Source organism: Lepidochelys kempii, chromosome 1 (assembly GCF_965140285.1).
Source record: "Lepidochelys kempii isolate rLepKem1 chromosome 1, rLepKem1.hap1, whole genome shotgun sequence".
NCBI lineage: Eukaryota > Metazoa > Chordata > Testudines > Cheloniidae > Lepidochelys > Lepidochelys kempii.
In genome coordinates, this window is record NC_136380.1 from 349185742 (window position 1) to 349204383 (window position 18642).

At 66.1% G+C, this 18642-nt stretch overlaps 1 protein-coding gene across 1 annotated transcript in view; it reads right to left on the reverse strand.

Moving 5' to 3' along the window:
* The window catches only part of FLNC (filamin C), a 59323-nt gene extending 50004 nt beyond the window's left edge, over nt 1-9319 (reverse strand). Inside the window, 1 exon segment of the mRNA XM_073328952.2 lies at nt 8614-9319. Within this exon segment, the coding sequence (XP_073185053.2) occupies nt 8614-9304 (691 nt within the window). The 5' untranslated portion in view covers nt 9305-9319.
* Nucleotides 9320-18642: the final 9323 nt, after the last annotated feature.

Sequence of the window (18642 nt, forward strand, 5' to 3'; positions counted from 1 at the left end):
GATTTGTTCTGGCTCGGAGGGGGGCTGTGCTGGGGGGGGCAACAGCTGCTGTTCCCAAGGGCCCCCCCAGCTGCCTTTGTCCACCAAAGGGAGCCGCTCAGCTGTTCGCTGCAGAAGGGGCAGCAGCCGGGCAGCAGCTGCGAGGGGGGGGAGCGGGGGGTGCTGTGGGGGGGACACTGAGAAACTGGCTCCTTTGTTCCAAGGGGCCAGGGGTCTGAGCAGAGAGGCCTGGGGCCCAATCCTGCACCCAGGCCGCCGAGCCTCAGCCCCAGGGGATTCGCCCCACAGATGGGGGGGGGGGTTAGGCCCCCGGGTTTGGAAATGACCTGTGCATTCCCCACCCCCCACCCCATGGTTACTGCTGGGAGCCTTGCAGAGATCTCAGCGGGGCCAGCTGGGGGGTCAGCGTCCCAGGGAGAGACTACGTGGGCAGAGCAGGGGCTCAGCAGGGGGCGCTGCACGGAGGGGCAGGGTGGGGGCTCAGCAGGGGGCACTGTGCTGGGAGGGCAGGGGCTCAGCGGGGGGCGCTGTACTGGGGGGCAGCGGGGCCCCCTCATGCAGCTGCTGCCTTGCAGAGGAGGTGCAGAGGTGAGCTCCTACCGAGCTGGCATCGTTACAGTCCAGGGGTCCTTGTGCCCGTTGCTGGCGAGACCCCCCAGCCAGACAATGCTCCAGTGCTCTCAGGGCTGAGCTCATGTTAATCCCCCCATCAAGACAGCGTCACCGTGTGGCTCTCAGCCGACCGCCACATTCCCCAGAAGTGGCTGCACTGCCCCATGGGGCCAGGTGTGCACCCCAGGATGAAAGGCTCTCCCTACCCCCAGCTGTTATGCGGGGGGGCCTGGCTCAACCCAACATTAGGGGCACCAGGTTTAAATCCCGGGGGGTCGGGGGGATAGGCCCCCTTGAGCTACACCTGCTCTGGGCCTGCCCCCCCAGCCGTGCCTAGGCCCTGGGGGCCACACTCAGATCCCCCTTTTCCATCCCCGCACTGGGAGGGTCCCCCCAACCTCCCCCAGAAGAGCCCTGGTCCTGGATGGGAAGTGGGGGGGTCGGCCTGTCAGCTCTGCGGCTGGATCAGAGGGGCCGGGAAGCAAGACAGCACGTCCGGGGGCCCCTGAAACCCACCCAGAAGAGGGCAGCAACTGGAGACAGTGAACATCTGCGCCCAGCTGTGGGGTCCCCTGCCGCCCCCCACCCAGCCCTGCTGCTGCACTTCTGACGGCTGAGTCCATCCCAGCGTGTCACCCCTTGGCAGGCCCTGGTGCCAGCACTCCAAGCTCTGCCCTCTGCCCAGCCCCCCAGAGCAAGGGGGAGACCCAAGGCCCCCCGCTGGGGCGGATCCCCCCCACCGGGTCTGAACATGCCAGCTCCATGCGTGTAACGAGTGTACAAGGCTCAGTTCCACCAGACTGAGGGGGCGATCAGACAGGTGGGGCAGGCAGGTGGCTGGGGGGGAAGGCGCGGGCCGGACCCTGCCGTCCTTCCTCCAGAGGGCTTTGCGGCACTGCTGGGCCAGCAGGACGGGTTAGGTCCCCGGCAGAGCCCGGCTGACCCAGGCTGAGCGGTTGCGAGGTTTCCCAGGGCTCCAGCAAGGGGAAACAGCCCCAGCGGGAAGCTCGGCTTTCCGGCCTCGCGACTCCGGCCACCCCCCGCTCATTGCTGCGGCCTGAGGTCAGCGCCGAGCAGCCCAGCCCGCCGTCTCCGGAGAGATGAGCTCACCACAGCACTGGAGGGAGCCAGCGGGCGGCTGTGAGCACAGCCGGGGGCGGAGGGGGCCTGGCGTGCGGCCTGGCCCCTCCCGGCCCCGGCAGGGAGCCGCAACGACCGCCCCAGGCCCAGATCACGGGGGCTCACTGAGGGCCACACAGCTGCCGGGCCTTGCTGTCTCCCGCGGGGGGAAGGGGGGGCGCCCTGCCTGCAGTCCCTGCCTGCGATGCCCCAGGGGTCTGCCACAGTCACCAGGCCCACGCACGGCGCCACGGCCCGGCTGGCTGGCATGGCCAGTCGGGGAGCAGGGATGGGGACGAAGAGCGGGGTGGGGTCACTGGGGGCAGGGCTGGACGGACGGAGCCACAGTGGGAGCGGGCGGGCGGGCAGTGCCACGGTGGGAGCGGGCAGGCAGAGCAGCAGTGGGAGCGGGCAGGCAGACGGAGCCCCATTGGGAGCGGGCGGGCGGGCAGGCAGAGGGAGCGGGTGGGCAGATGGAGCCGTGGTGGGAGCAGGCGGGCGGGCAGGCAGAGCCATGGTGGGAGCGAACAGGCGGGCAGGGAGTGGGAGTGGGAGCAGGCGGTGGGAGCGGGCGGGCAGATGGAGCCGTGGTGGGAGCGGGCGGGCGGGCAGCCAGAGCCACGGTTGGAGCGGGCGGGCGGGCAGGCAGAGCCACGGTTGGAGCGGGCGGGCGGGCAGAGGGAGCGGGCGGGCAGAGGGAGCCGTGGTGGGAGCGGGCAGGCGGGCAGTGGGAGCGGGCGGTGGGAGCGGGCAGGCGGGCAGTGGGAGCGGGCGGTGGGAGCGGGCAGGCGGGCAGAGGGAGCCGTGGTGGGAGCGGGCAGGCGGGCAGGCTTGCGGGCAGAGTCACGGTGGGAGTGGGCGGGCAGACGGAGCCGGGGGGGGAGGGGGCGTTTCCACGTCAGGAGGCGTCAGCCCCGGCACGTGGGACGGGCCCCTTACCCGGGAGAGTGGCCTCTGACCCCCCCAGCACGACACACCCCCTGCCCCAGGGCCACACGTGCCCCAGAACCTGCCAACTCAAGCCCATCCCTGGGCTCCCGACCCCACCCCCACTGCTTGAGAACCAACCCGAGTGCGACAAGTTAGCAATGTGCTGATTGGCTGTTTCCTCTGACATCACAGATCCCGCCCCATTGCTCTCACCAATGGGTTGTGCCCAACATTATCGCTCTCTTTGACCCACTGCTGTAACCCCACCTGCTCCCCCCACCCGTGACACCGCCCCTATAGCCAGTCCCAGCCACGCCCCAGTGACCCCACCCTACTGTTTGTCCCTGCCCCGCCCCTAGTAACTCCGCCCCCTTCCCCAGTGACCCCGCCCCTGCTGTCAGTCCCCTCCCTGTCCCCAGTGACCCCGCCCCCACAATTGTTCCCCTCCTGCCCCTACCCCAGCCCCATGTGGCACCCACTGTCTGCCCATTGCCCCGTCCCCCCACCCCCCCAGCTTCCCCCCCAAACTCCCCATGGCAGCTCCCAGGCTCCTTGGCTGCACAGTGGGGGAGTTGCCCGGCCTGGGGGTGGGGGGAGAACAGCCCTGGGGACGGGAGAGGGGGGCACTGGGCCTGGGGCTGATGGCACTGGGCTTGGGGCCGACTGCCCAAGCTCAGCTGCTCATGGCAGCTGCCCCGAGCGAGCAGGGGCTGGGCCCGTGCAATGGGAGCAGGATTAGTTGGAGAATGTCGCCCCAGCCCCTGCCACCCACCAGCTGCCACCCAGTCCCACACTGGGGTGGGGGGGAAGAACCAGGCCTAGGTGCCCCCTCAGGGTGCTTCTTCCAGCGCCTCCCTGGCTGGGGGGGCGGGGGAAGAGGAGGGGAGGAAGGGCTCCATCTCCCTGGGACCCCCGGGATGGGGTGGGATGCTGTGCTGGATGCACCCATGGGGCAGGTCGGGGGGGGGACAGTGGGGTAGATGGGCCTATGAGGCGGGGTGAGGGGGAAGGATACTGGGGTAGATGGGCCCATAGGGTGGGGAGAGATCTAGGGAGGGGGCAGGGTAGATGGGCCTATGGAGCAGGGAGGGGCAGGACACCAGGCCAGATGGGCCCGTGGGTCTGACTTAAATCGCCTGGCCTGTGGGCTGCCCGGGGGAGCGCTCTGGGCCCAAGGGGCTTTGCCAGCCGTGGGGCAGGAAGTGGAGCCGGGACAGGTGCTGGGGAGATTCCTGGAATTCCAGCCTGGGGCTGGCCATGCCGCCAGGCCCTGCAGACCAGCCTCCGAGGGCTCCCTGCCCCACGGCCGTGTGGAGACGGGGCCCCGCTGCCAGGGGCCCCACGGGGATCAGCTCACGGCTCGAGACTAACAGCAAACTTCTACCAGTGCCCCTCACTCCCGACCCACAGCCCCTGCCAGCCCAGCTCTGGGCTCCCCCCTGAGGTCTGCCGGTGCCCCTCACTCCCGACCCACAGCCCCCTGCTAGCCCAGCTCAGGGCTGGGAACCCTCCAGACCCAGCAGATTGGATTTCTGTGGGGCTGGACAGAGACTGGGGGCTCAGCCCTGCCCCAGCCCCCTTGCCCTGCAATAGGGCAAGCCCTCTCCTAGCAGAGAGGATGAAAACCCGTCCAGTGCCTGGGGAGCTGAGGGGATCTGGGACATGTGCCCGTGGCTATAGAGAGCCAGCCCCAGGGCACACACGGTCCTGGGTGGTGGAGGTAGCCTGGGAGGGGAGAACAGCCCCCCAGGAACCCCCAGCCAAATCCCAGCCAGGGGCAGATCCGGGCTCAGAAGGCACCAGCCGAGCAGCGGGGTAGGGAACGGGGGAGCCAGGCCTCCCCCTCCTTTGGCCAGGGCCTCTCCGCCTCCCCTGCCCCACGGGGGCTGCGTGGGAAGCCGGACTTAGCCCCTGCCCCCGCGCCACAGGCCGGGTATCTGGCAGCTGTGAGCCCCCGCTTCTCCTCTGGCCCTGCAGCCCCTTTGCCATGTCCCACTGCCCCATCGGCCCCCTCATGGCTCCTCCCTGCCCCAGCCTGCGGGCAACCCCCTGGGTCCAGACCCTGTCCTGGCTGCTCTCACTCGCTCCCATCCCAGCTACCCAGAGCTCACAGCATCTGCCCTTACCAAGCCCCCCCTCCCCCCAAACACACCCCGTGCCCAGGAGCTCACCGCCCACTTGGCGGGGAGGGGGGACGGTTTTGGACACCAAAGGGTTAACTCCGCAGGCTAAGTCTGTCTCCACAGCCCTTTTTAGGCTTCAGATCCAGGGTCTGAATCCCACCCCCCCCCCATCCCGCCCACACCACCCAGAGGGAGAACAATAAATCCGGGCCAGGCCGCCTCTGCAGCCAGGCAACAGCTGCTGGGATCAGGTCTCGGCACGGCACGGCCTGGGCTGGGATCTGAGCGGGGGCCTGGGCCAGGCTGCAGCCGCCCCCTCTGAGTGAGAGGGAAGCCAGGCGGGGCGGCGCGGGTCAGGTCTGGGCGACGGGCCAAAGATCTGTCCTAGCTCAGGCAGGGATGAAATCACAAATGGACCGTCACGGCGTGGGGCCACGGGGGGGCGGGGGAGGAGGCTCCACAGGGCTTTGCAAATGGCCACGCCGACCCTCAGTGGCCTGCTGCCCCTGCAAGCAGCTCTGGACCCAAGAGAATCGCTTGCCCTGTGCCGGAATGCAGCTGCCTCTGGGGTGGGATGCGGCAGCTGTTTAACCGCGGCAGGGCAATGCCACATGTTTCAGGGCTGAACCCCCTGTGGAGCCAGCGCTGGGCAGACAACAAGGGCCAGAGCTGGGGCTGGATCCGCCCCACGCTTCAAGGGGCCCCCTCTCTGCTCAGGAGGCTGGGGCTAGCCCCACACGCTGCTCGGAACAGATCTGTGAGCCCTGCCCTTCGCTCTGTGAGCCAGACAGGGATGCTCAGAGACGCCAGGGAACAAGTGTGCGGCCTGGGTGGGGCTGCTCCAAACACTCAGTTCCTCCCCTACTATGAAGGCTGAACAAATCAAAGCCCCAGACCGCCCAGAAAGCTCTCTGGAGCATTTACTGCCCCTCTCGCTTTGCCCCCATGCCCTCTGCCAACAGCAGCAGCCTGTCAGCACCCCCAATGGATGGGGAGGGGAAGGCACAGGTCTCCCCCACACCCCCCGGCCTGTAGCCCAGCCGGATCCCGCCTGTCCTCCTCACACGGGGAAACCCCTGCCCCTCGCCAGGCCGGGCGGGGCTAGCCACAGGGATGGGAGGACAGGAGCCCCCTGCACAGAGATGTGGGGCTGCGGCTGATCTCACCCCAGCCAGCTTTCTGCCAGGGGCCCAGCAGGTTTCAGCGGGGGCCGTGAGAGCCGGGGCCCTCAGATTCGTTTGTTTTTCCTTCCTGCCCGTGTGGCTCCAGCCATCCCCCCCATGCCGGCTAATCCCCTTAATTCCCTGTCCCAACCCCGCACTGGTCTCCCCCTGCCAGCGTCTCCCACGCTGTCCAGCCTGCTGGGGCAAACTCTTGGGGGGGGGCAGCCTGGTATGGGGAGAGCCCCCCCCAAGAGAGAGGAGGGAGAGTTTCACTGTCCCACCAAAACACACACAAGCAAAACCAGCACAGGAAAAGGAGCCGCCTGGGCCCGGTGTTGACCTCTCCGAGGAAGGGCACCTGGCTGGCCTGCTTGTGAACTGCACACCAGGGAGAGGCAGCAGCTGTGTGTGTGAGTGTGAGCGGGAGCGAGACCTGGGGGGTGTACGTGTGATATCAGCGTGGGGGTGAGATCTGGGGGGTCAGGGTGAGCAGTGTGTGTCTAGGGGAGAAAAAGCGAGGTACATGTGTAAGGAGGCCATCGGCTTCAGTGTGCGGCGCCCTGTGAAGGGATGGGGGGGGCGGAAATGGGTGTGTGTGGCACAGAGATCAGTGGGTGTGTCAGTGGCAGGGCACAGTGTGCGAGAGACCTGTGTGTGTGTGTAAGGGGAACAAGGGCACTCGTGAGACACAGATGTGTATGTGTGCGGGTGGGTGTGTGACTGTTAGTGACACACAGAGATGTGTTAGTGACATGCGGAGACCAGCGGGTGTGAGGTATGAATGTATCAGTGTCACTCCCAGACCAGCATGAGCGAGTGTGTCTGGGGCACGCAGATCAATGTGTGTGAGCAGGTGTGTCAGGGGCACACACAGGTCAGTGGATGTGAGGGACAACGCATTGTGTGAGAGAAATAAGTGTGTGTGAGCAGGCGTGTCAGTGTCACACACATCAGTGTAAGTCAGTGATTCTGAAACTTTTGTACGGGTGCCCCCTTTCACACTGCACGCCTCTGAGTGCGACCCCCCCTATAAATTAAAACCACTATATTTTCTATATTTAACACCATTATAAATGCTGGAGGCAAAGCGGGGTTTGGGGTGGAGGCTGACAGCTCGCGACCCCCTGAGGGGTCCTGTCCCCCAGTCTGAGAAGCCCTGGTGTACGTGAATGTGTCAGGGACACACAGATCACGGTGTGGGAGCAGGGGTGTCCGTGTCACGTGCAGATCAGTGGGTGTGAGGGCGTGTGTCAGAGACAACACAGTGTGTGAGAGATCAGTGTGTGGGTGAGGGGGTGTCAGTGGCACATGCTGTGAGGGTCAGCAGCATGTGCAGATCAGTGGGTGTGAGTGGGCGTGTCAGGGCACACTCAGATCAGTGTGCGTGCGTGGGTGTCTCGGGGCACACTCAACACAGTGGGTGTGGGTGGGCGTGTTGCGGGCACACTCGACACAGTGGGTGTGGGTGGGCGTGTTGCGGGCACACTCGACACCGTGGGCCTGTCGGGGGCACACTCAGCACCATGGGCGTGAACGGGCATGTCAGGGGCACACTCAGCGCCGATCCCGCTCTCTCCGTCTTCTCCCGCCCCGGCGCTCGCCCATGGACACCAGCTTGACGTGCTCCCGCCCCGGCCCCTCCCGCCCCGGCGCTCGCCCATGGACACCAGCTTGACGTGCTCCCGCCCCGGCCCCTCCCGCCCCGGCGCTCGCCCATGGACACCAGCTTGACGTGCTCCCGCCTCGGCCCCTCCCGCCCCGGCGCTCACCGATGGACACCAGCTTGACGTGCTCCTGCCCCGGCCCCTCCCGCCCCGGCGCTCACCCATGGACACCAGCTTGACCTGCTCCCGCCCCAGCCCCTCCCGCCCCGGCGCTCACCGATGGACACCAGCTTGACGTGCTCCCGCCCCGGCCCCTCCCGCCCCGGCGCTCGCCCATGGACACCAGCTTGACGTGCTCCCGCCTCGGCCCCTCCCGCCCCGGCGCTCACCGATGGACACCAGCTTGACGTGCTCCTGCCCCGGCCCCTCCCGCCCCGGCGCTCACCCATGGACACCAGCTTGACCTGCTCCCGCCCCAGCCCCTCCCGCCCCGGCGCTCACCGATGGACACCAGCTTGACGTGCTCCCGCCCCGGCCCCTCCCGCCCCGGCGCTCACCGATGGACACCAGCTTGACGTGCTCCCGCCCCGGCCCCTCCCGCCCCGGCGCTCACCGATGGACACCAGCTTGACGTGCTCCCGCCCCGGCCCCTCCCGCCCCGGCGCTCACCGATGGACACCAGCTTGACGTGCTCCCGCCCCGGCCCCTCCCGCCCCGGCGCTCACCGATGGACACCAGCTTGACGTGCTCCCGCCCCGGCCCCTCCCGCCCCGGCGCTCACCGATGGACACCAGCTTGACCTGCTCCCGCCCCAGCCCCTCCCGCCCCGGCGCTCACCGATGGACACCAGCTTGACGTGCTCCCGCCCCGGCCCCTCCCGCCCCGGCGCTCACCGATGGACACCAGCTTGACGTGCTCCCGCCCCGGCCCCTCCCGCCCCGGCCGCTCACCGATGGACACCAGCTTGATGTGCTCCCGCCCCGGCCCCTCCCGCCCCGGCGCTCACCGATGGACACCAGCTTGACGTGCTCCCGCCCCGGCCCCTCCCGCCCCGGCGCTCACCGATGGACACCAGCTTGATGTGCTCCCGCTCCAGGAACTCCAGCGCCACGGACACGTTCTCCAGCTTCATCTGGCGGAAGTTGGGGCGCGCGTGGTACTTGCGGTACATGCGCTTCTGGCTCAGCACCTCCAGCAGCGCGATGAGCCGCAGCCCGTCGCCCAGGTCGCGCTGCAGGTCGCCCAGGCGCTTGTGGACGCACTTGAGGTGCTCGTTGCACCAGCGGGTGAACGTGTTCTGCTGGATCTTCTTCCAGGGCGCGTCCTCCGCCAGGTCCTTCTCCGTGGCCGGCATCTCCTCCGCCTCCTCGCCGGCCGCCGGCGCCTCGGGGCAGCTGTGGCTGTTCATCTCCGCCGCGAACTCGCTCCCGGACCCGCCCCGGCGCGGCCGCGAACTCGCTGCCCGACGCGCCCCGGCCCGGCCGCGAACTCGCTGCCCGACGCGCCCCGGCCCGGCCGCGAACTCGCTGCCCGACGCGCCCCGGCCCGGCCGCGAACTCGCTGCCCGACGCGCGGCTCTCCCGGCCGCGGCGATGGCGAGGGGGGCTGGCGCCGGCGGCTCCCGGCTGCGCCCCAGTGGAGCGGCGGGCCCCGCGCAGGGGGGTTTTAACGGGCCGCCTCCGGCCCGCCCGCCGGCCCCCCCCGGGCCCCGCGTCAGGACGCAGGACTCCCAGGAATGCCGGGCCCTGACCATATACAAGTAAGAGCCGAGCGGGAACTTTCTCTTCCTCCCCGCGGAGATAACGCCCGGGCCGCGGATTGGGCGCTAAGGAGAGCGGGGGGCTGGGATTGGCTCGGCCGCCGCCCCCCCCGGGCTGACGCCGGGGACATCTGGCTGCTATTTTTAACCTGCCCCAAACCAGGGGGAGGGGGAGGATCCTCTCTCCTTGTAGACAATGGCAGGGGGGCAGGGCCCCTGCACCCCCCACAAACCCCCGCAGGACCCCAGTCCGCGGGGGGCACCCTGGGAAGAAGTGGGGGCTGGAGGGGGGACAGGCACCTGGAGCTCTAGGCGCTGTCCCCGCCCCGGGGCTTTGCTCCAGGCCTCCCTGTGCCTCAGTTTCCTCCTCTGCCCCTCGGAGGGGGGGATACCAAACCCACGTGGGCAGGCGGGCCGGACTTCATTCATCCGGATGTGCGCCCAGCGCTTGGGGATCCCGGGTGGAAGGTGCTAGAGCGCGGCCGAGTGTGATCAGCGCTCAGAAAAAGCCCTCTCATGGAAAGCCCTGGCGAGCACGGGGGAGGGGACGGGACGGGCCTGGAGTGCCGGAGGGGGCTGGGAGCCCGGAGGTTCATATTTCTCTCATGATGCGCCGCTCAGAATAGCCCATGAGCCGTGTGGTCACAGTGAGCCCGCAGCTCAGTGCGTGACGTGACGGGCAGCTTGGCTGGCTGGCTGAGCAATGGGTCGGCTCAGGCCCGACAGCACGGCCGGGGCCTCACCTGGCAAACGGCTCCCGCGCCCGGCTAAACGGCTCCCGCGCCCGGCTAAACGGCTCCCGCGCCCGGCTAAACGGCTCCCAGGTTAGGGTAAATGGCTCCCGCGCCCGGCTAAACGGCTCCCGCGCCCGGCTAAACGGCTCCCGCGCCCGGCTAAACGGCTCCCAGGTTAGGGTAAACGGCTCCCGTGCCCGGCTAAACGGCTCCCGCGCCCGGCTAAACAGCTCCCAGGTTAGGGCAAACGGCTCCCGCGCCCAGTAAACAGCTCCCACACCTGGTAAACAGTTCCCACTCCCGCCCCGGTAAATGGCTCCCAAGCGGGGGTAAACAGCTCCCATGGCCGGTAAACAGCTATGAGGCCTGGTAAACAGCTCCCGCCCCGGTAAATGGGTCCCGTGTGGGGTAAGCAGCTCCTGCCCCTGGTGAGCAGCTCCCACACCTGGTAAACAGCTCTCACGCCACTGCCACAGGGTGGGCAGCCCAGCACAGAGGACTGGAGCCCGTGCGGCTACTCTCTTTCCCTTGGCACAGGAGCTACTGGCCAACCCCTAGGGTTGCAGGAGGCATCTGGGCATCTCCCAGTCCCCTGGCAACGTCTCCAGTAACACCAGCTGTGCTCCTGGGACATGGGAAGCCTCAGGCTTTTGGGTTCTTGGTGGGCACGTGGGCCCAGCACCTCTCTCGGGGCCCTGCATGGGGCGTCAGGGCCACTCCCGCCTGCTAGCGGGCCTTGCCGGTGTCACGGGGCTGAGAGTCCGGCTGTCAGGGAGGAGCAGGAGTCATTAACCAGCGACTTTGCCAGGCGGGAATGGCTCCGGGCCAGGCTTCACCACAATGTTTCTGCCTTTTCCCTTTGCTCTGGGGCTGGCCATGGGATCCCGGGGCGCTGGGGGGTTCCCAAGTCACATGGTGGGGCTCCCCCCGCCCCCAATGAGCATAGCACTGGGGTCACATTCCCAGGTGAATGCTGGCGGGATGTCAGTGTCACATCCACTCCCCGCCCCCACCCAGCATTCCAGCGTGTCCTCGAAATCCGCTCCCCGCACCCCCGGGTGCCGCCCCGCGTCTGCTCCCCGCCAGCCACGGAGGGGTGGATTCCAGCAGCACGGGTACTGACAGGCCGCCAACTCCCCCGAAGAGAAGCCGGGTAGTGTTTGCACCAGTGCTGCCCGGTTCCCCCTGCTCCCCCTCTGAGCTTGGCCCAGGTTTCTCCTGTTTCAGCCCTGCCCTTTTCCCTTCTCTTCCCGTGCGCCCAGTTTGAGCCCAGTGGGAACCACCCAGACCCGCCCCCCGGCCCACGTGCCGTTCACTCGGCCCGCCACTGCTTGGCTGGCAGCACAACTCCCGAGGCAGCAGATTGCATTGGACCCAGTTCTCCTGGATAGAAATAACCCACCTGGTCACCCAGGCCTGAATAGCACCCAGAGCGGATAGAATATCAGGCCGTGTTTCCTCAAGGGACAAAGGACACGGCGTGTCTGAATCCCGCCTGCCCCGTGACATCCCAGCTCCTCCCGGGCACTTGGCTGAGCTCCTAGGAGCAGGGATGCCCTGGGGACCATTCGTTCCCGCTCTCTCTGCTCCGGCTCGTTCCTTACCACGTCTGCACCCTAGAGACAGCGGGGAGGGAGCCGTAAAGCTGGACACTGGGGTGATGGGCCCGGTGGGGGCGCGTGAGTCAGACCCCACAGCTCTGCTGCACAGACCCAGAGCCTCCCCACTGTGCATCCCCGGGGCCCTGCACGGATGGCAGCCAGTGGGGGGCCGGGGCCGCTGGGGTCAAGCAGCTCCTCCCGTGGGGTGGCCAGCGCCGGCACATGGCCAGCGTTGGTGGCTGCCGAGGGGCCTAACCCCTGGAGGATCAGAAAGGGGATGGAAATCAAGCGCAGGGCAAGCAAGGGACATGCATGAATAACACACAAGCTCTGGGCTGGGGGCTCCTGAGGTGAAAGTGGCCAAGGAGGAGAGAGACAGTCTGACGGGCAGCCCCTCGGGGGCATCGGAGGGGCACTTCCAGCTAAGCTGGGGCCGGCTTCGTAGCGTGGGACAAAGCGCCGGCCAGACGTCGCCTGGAATCCCGCATGCAGGAGAGCTGGCTGCGCCCCGGCTGGGGGCGGACCAGGGCTGGGATGGGGGGCTGTCTCACGACAGGAGAGTGGACATGCCTGGGAGGGGATCCGTCGGGGCGGGGGGTGAACGCCAGGGACGGGGAAAGCCAGGGAAGCTAAAGGATGGAGCCGGCACAGGACCAAATAACTGGCCAGGAGGGAACTGAAGCTGGCAATGAGAGGGTGGCCTCCTGTGGGGCCAGCATGGCAAATGAACCGGCCTGCAGCTGGAGGTGGGGAGATGTGGGAACGGGATCACGCAACGGGGCTGGAGTGACCCAGGAGTCTCGTCCGGTCCTGTGTTCCCTTCCCCACCCCCCATCCCAGATCCCGGCCGCCAGCCTGTGCCCATGAGCGCGTCACCCCACCCGCGCCCACCACCACGTCCCCTGACATCTCAGCACTGTCCTCCCTCGGCTCCTGGCCCTGGCCTTGCCACCCACCCGGCCTCAGCCTCGCACCCTGCTTCTTGCCCCAGGGCCTCATCCCGCTCCTCAGCTCTCGCTGCCCAGCTCTGCCTCCCTCCGACCTCGGCTGCGCGTGTCTCTGCACAGCCCACCATCTCCTCTTGTGTTTGCTTGGTCGCGAAGCTCCCTGCCCTGGGCTGCGAAGGCCGGGCAGGGGGGGTGCGCCAAGAGGCAGGGGTCTAGAGAGGGAAACACCCAGGCTGTAGTTTGGAAAGGAAACGAAGAGGAGGGGGCATTGGCAAGGGGCAAACGAAGCCCTTGTTTACACAAGGCAGAGTTGGCCTGTGGAACTCATTGCCACAAGATGGAATGCAGGCCAAGAGCTGAGCAGGGGTCAGGACAGGCCTGGCCATTAGTAGAAATAACGAACATCCGCAGTCCCCTGCACATGGGCAAGGGTGGGGGGCCCAGGCGTGGGGCATCGGCTCTTACGCTGCCTTCTGGGCAGGACAGCCAGCGGGGGTCGGGTGTCCCCGTCGGTTCCGGTTTCTCACTCAGACAGCAGCTCGGGTTTAAAGCGGCTCCTGTGACCAGGCCATGAATCATCCCCTGGTCCTGCCTCATTACTCGTCCTCTCCGATCTCCCGGCTCACCGCCAGCCCCTGGAACCTTCCAGCCCATGGAGAGCCAGCGTGCGCCCTGCTATAGCAAAGGGCAGCAGGCCCCCTAGTCCCATGGTTGCAGGGGCCTCAGGCTGCCCCATGACACCCCTCCCCCCCAGAGCTGGCAGGGGGCAGGTTATGGTCACCCCCAGGGAATGACTAGGAGGAATGGGATAGGATAGAATTAGGAAAGGATCCAGGGGCGGTACAGTGCGGGGGGGCGGGGAGGCAGCACAGTGTAGTGGTTAGAGAAGCGGTTTGCTCAGAGTCAGGACTCCTGGGTTCTATCCCTGGCTTCTGGAGGGGAGGGGGGTCTGGTGGTTAGAGCAGGGGGTAGTGGGGGTCAGGACTCCTGGGTTCTATCCCTGGCTTCTGGAGGGGAGGGGGGACTGGTGGTTAGAGCAGGAGGGGTGAGGGCCAGGACTCCTGGGTTCTATCCCTGGCTTCTGGAGGGGAGGGGGGTCTGGTGGTTAGAGCAGGAGGGGTGAGGGTCAGGACTCCTGGGTTCTATCCCTGGCTTCTGGAGGGGAGGGGGGTCTGGTGGTTAGAGCAGGGGGGTAGTGGGGGTCAGGACTCCTGGGTTCTATCCCTGGCTTCTGGAGGGGAGGGGGGTCTGGTGGTTAGAGCAGGAGGGGTGAGGGCCAGGACTCCTGGGTTCTATCCCTGGCTTCTGGAGGGGAGGGGGGTCTGGTGGTTAGAGCAGGGGGGTAGTGGGGGTCAGGACTCCTGGGTTCTATTCCCCGCTCTGCCCCTCCCCTCTGGGTGAGTCCCCTGAACACTCTGCCTTGGTTTCCCCAGCTGCGATACAGGGACCCATCCCGCCGGCCGCCCTTGCTGGGGGAACGGATTGCTTGCCAAGGGCGCTGAGCCCCTCGTGGCAGATGCTGGAGCTGGGAACGGCCCTTCAATATTTCAGAGCCAAGGTGACTCCCCCCTGGTGCTACAAGCTCCATCGACCCAGCTGAGCAAAGAACCGGAACAAATGAGCAACCAGCCGAGCGGCTGACAGCCCAGCCGGGGCCCTTGCTGCGAGGCCGGAGCTCCCTCGGCTCAGGGGCGGATGGACGGACAGCGGGGCACAGGGAAGGGGCAGCTGGTCGCATCCCCAGCTCCCAGGCCCTGCCAGGCATGTGCCCGATGCCCTGCACTTAGTCCGCGAGGGATCAGCCAGCCCCAGCTCCGAGCTGGCCCTGGGAGACGAGCCCCGCTGGGCAGGCACGGAGCAGACACGGTGCCCAAGCAGGTGCTGGAGGTCCTGGGCACTGTCTGCCCAGAGGCCACGGGGCAAACACCACCCTGCCCTGGGTGAGAGACGTGCTGCATCCCAGGTAGGCCCAGAGCTGCGTATCCAGGCCACACCAGACCTGCATCCCGCACCCTGCGGCACCTAAGCAGGCCATCAACCCGCGGAGCCTGTGTCCTGCCCTGGCACAGGTGCTGACAGCTGCTGGGGGCGGGGGGGTGTGTGTCAGTCCTAGCCCTGGCCAGCATGGTACATAGTGAGGAGACCCCTGCAGGGATCAGCCTGAGCTTTGACCTTATTCATAGGCTGCCCAGCTCTGAACACTATCCAGCAGCAGCATCCCCTGCAGCAAGGAGTTCCCCAGATCAGCTCCACGCAAGAGGTGGCGCCTTGTGCTTGCTCTGCGCCCGCTGCCCTGGGTGTGTCCTCTCCATGGGGCGGGGGTGAGGAGCCGGGGCACAATGGGAGCCAGACCAGAGAGAGGGGGGCTGCCTGACGGTATCCCCGAGCGTGGCGTCACGCGAGGACCTGGAGCCCCAAAGGCCAGGGAGCTCTCCCGAGATGGCGAATCCCCCACTGCCCCAGTCACCCATGCTCCCTGTTCACAGGACATGCCTGGTTTCTGATTGAAATTGGTCCAGCTCCAGCGTCCGGCCGGGGCTGCTTGTGCCACCTTTCCCTGCCAGCTCGGAGCACCCAGGGGTGCCCGGGAGTTTCTCCCCATGGATGGCCTCCGGCCCTGTAATCCAGTCTCCCCTCACTCTCCTTTGGGTGAGCTGACCCGCTGAGCTCCTTCAGCTGCTCACGGGCACCAATTTCCTCCAGCCTTTGCTCGCTTCCGCGGCTCTGCTCTGCACCCTCTGCAATCATCCCACATCCTTTTACTACCTGCCCCTAGAACGGGGGGCAGTATTCTCCCCAGCAGCATGTGGCCAGCCCGCTGGGGTGGGGGCTAGTGAGAGAGGCCGCATGGGCTAGTGGGCTAAGCAGGGGATCCTGGGTCCCAATCCTGGCTTGTTGGGTGACCTCGGGCAGATCACCTCCCCTGCACTCTGCCTCAGTTTCCCCCTCTGTACAGTGGAGAGCTTGGCCTGACTGCTCCCCTCCAGGACTGGCTATTGAGGCTGGGGGGGGGGGGGCTGTGTTGGGGAGAGGGCTGGGCAGGGAGGTACTAGGAGGCTGGAATGGGCCCAGTGGATCCAAGCCCCAGCTAACTCCCCACTCCCCAGCCATCATCTCCAGGCTGCAGTCCCTGCATTGGGCTCATCAGGGAGAGTCATGTGCAGGGCCCTGGGGGAGGGGAGCTCCATGCTCGGGGTGGGGGATGGGGGTCTCTGCAGCCGGCCGCCTGGGATTCCTGAATAACCAGGAGCAGAGGGAACCCGAGCCGGGGCCGCTATTAATAAAGGGCCGAGTCAGAGTGGACCCGGCATCAGCAGCCAGAAATACTCCTCGCCCTTTGCACACTCACGCCAGGCGTTGGGGACAGTCACAAAGCACACAGTGCAAACGGCAGGGTGCGTGTACGGAGACAGACAGACAGATAGATGGTTAGACTAGATAGGTATGGTCTAGCTTGACTTTAGTCAGGCTTTGATACTATCTCGCATGACCTTCTCATAAACAAACGAGGGAAACACAACCTAGATGGAGCTGCTACAAAGTGGGTGCAGAACTGGTTGAAAACCGTTCCCAGAGAGGAGTCATCAGTGCTTCACAGTCAGGCTGGACGGGCATATCGAGTGGGGTCCCGCAGGGATCAGGTCTGGGTCCGGTTCTAATATCTTCATCAATGCTTAGATACTGGCATTGAGAGTACACTTAGAGAGTTTGTGGGCGATACCACACTGGGAGGGGTTGCAAGTGCTTTGGAGGACAGGATTAAAATTCAACATGATCTGGACAAACTGGAGAAATGGTCTGAAGTAAATAGGATGAAATTCAGTAAGGACAATGGCAAGCACTCCACATGGGAAGGAACAATCAGTTGCACGCATACAGAATGGGAAATGACGGCCTAGGAAGGAGGACTGCGGAAAGGGATCTGGGGGTCCTAGTGGACCACAAGCTAAACATGAGTCAAGAGTGCAACACTTGCAAACAAAGCAAACGTCACTCTGGGCTGTATTAACAGGGGTATTGTAAGCAAGACACGAGAAGTAATTCTTCCGCTCTACTACGTGCTGATTAGGCCTCAACTGGAGTATTGTGTCCTGTTCTGGGTGCCACATTTCAGGGAAGATGTGGCCAAATTGGAGAGAGTCCAGAGAAGAGCAACAAAAATGATTAAAGGCCTAGAAAACATGACCTATGAGGGGAGATTGAAAAAATTGGGTTTGTTTAGTCTGGAGGAGACCAGGCTGAGAGGGGACATGACAGTTTTCAAGTATATAAAAGATTGTTATAAGGAGGAGGCAGGAAAAATTCTTCTCGTTAACCTGTGAGGCTAGGACAAGAAGCAAGGGGCTTAAATTGCAGCCAGGGAGGTTTAGGTTGGACATTAGGAAAAACTTCCCAACTGTCAGGGTGGTTAAGCACCAGAATAAATTGCCCAGGGAGGTTGTGGACTCTCCAGCATTGGGGATTTTTAAGAGCAAGTTAGACAAACACCTGTCAGGGATGGATAATACCTAGTCCTCCAGCTCCATGCTCCCCCACGTCAGCTCCCCGGCCAGCCCAGGAGCGCCCTGCCGGCCACACTGCTGGCGACACTCAGGTGCCCCCCCTTGGCACGTCGGCCCCTCGAGGTGGGACAAGGACTCTGTACACGTGCAGCACCTGGCACCCAGGGCCCCGGTCCTGACTGGCAGCTCTCGGCACCATGGCACTGAGGATGAGGCGTGGGGAGCGGGGAAGAAGGCTGCAGGTGCCGGGGCGGTTGTACAGGATGGTGAGGAGTGGGGACTGTTTGAAAGTGGAGAGAGATGGGGGGGGTGTCCGTCCTGGGGCTGTGCGTGTGTGTGTGTCCTGGGGGGGGTGTATGTGCTCTCAGCCTTCCCCTTGGCTCCGCCCCACAGGACTGACCCCTCGCCCCACTCAAGACATGGCTCTTGCTGCCAGCCCAACCACTGGGCGCGCTCCTCCGGGGGGCACCTGGGGTCCACCTCCACCAAGGCCAACGCTGCCCCCTTGCCCGGGTCGCCCAGGTGCTTCCAGGGCTCGGCCTGCTCCAGCCCCCTGGCTCACTGGGGGGCTCTAGCCTTGCACGGGCTGAGGAAGGCGTTGCCCCTCCCTCCATGCAGCCCCTGCCCTTCCCAGGAGGCCGCCACCTGGGGCCCATTCCCCTGGTCCCACCGGCCCGGGTGGGCTCCCGGCTGCTCCCCCAGCCCAGGGGGGAGGGTCCCTGCTGGGGCCTAGCCAGAGAGGCCCAGCCCGGAGGGTCAAGTGAGCCCGTTCTGCTCCAGCATGAGCTCTGGGACCCCCTGCACAGACCCTGTGCGATGGCCAATCTGCCCTGTCCCCGGGGGAGCCGATCCCGGGATCGGTCGCCACCCTGGCCACAGATAGCACCGTGGGGCCAGCATCCGCCTCGCCTCAGCGCCCAGCCACCGGCTCTCGCTCAGCCTCCATCAGCTGGTCACAGAGCCCCCGGCTCTCCGAAATCCCCCCCCCCCGCCCCAGGACCTGCAGATGGGATCCAGCCACCTCACACCCGCTCTTGGTGAAGCCGGCACACGGGCGGCCTCTGGCATGATGCGATCCCCACAGCATGGAGCGGCAGAAGGCTGGGAGGGGAGCCCTGGGCCAGAGGGGGCCGGCAGCGGGGAAGGGGCTCAGCCCGTGTGATTTAGGGGCAGGCTGAGAACCCAGAGCCTCGCTGGGCACCTCCAGCTGGGGCTGCCTGCCGAGCACTGGGGCTGGCCAGGGAGGGCAGCATGGCCTAAGCCCTCCAGTTACGGGGGGCCCCTCAAGCAGACAGCTCCCCGGGGGCTGATCTGCCACGCTAGGCCCTGGCCTTGCACACACTCAGCCCCCGTGCTGCTGAGTCGGGGGGGGGGGCAGCCCCCAGGAGCCTGGCACCATCAGACAGTCACACTGTGCCTGACCCTCGCAGCTCAATATAGCAGCTGAGCACTGGCCCGAAGCACCTGGCTGGCGCGGCCCAGGGTGAGGAACACGCTCCCTGCCAGCCGGCAGAGAACATGGTGTGCTTGGCCAAATGGGCCCTTGCC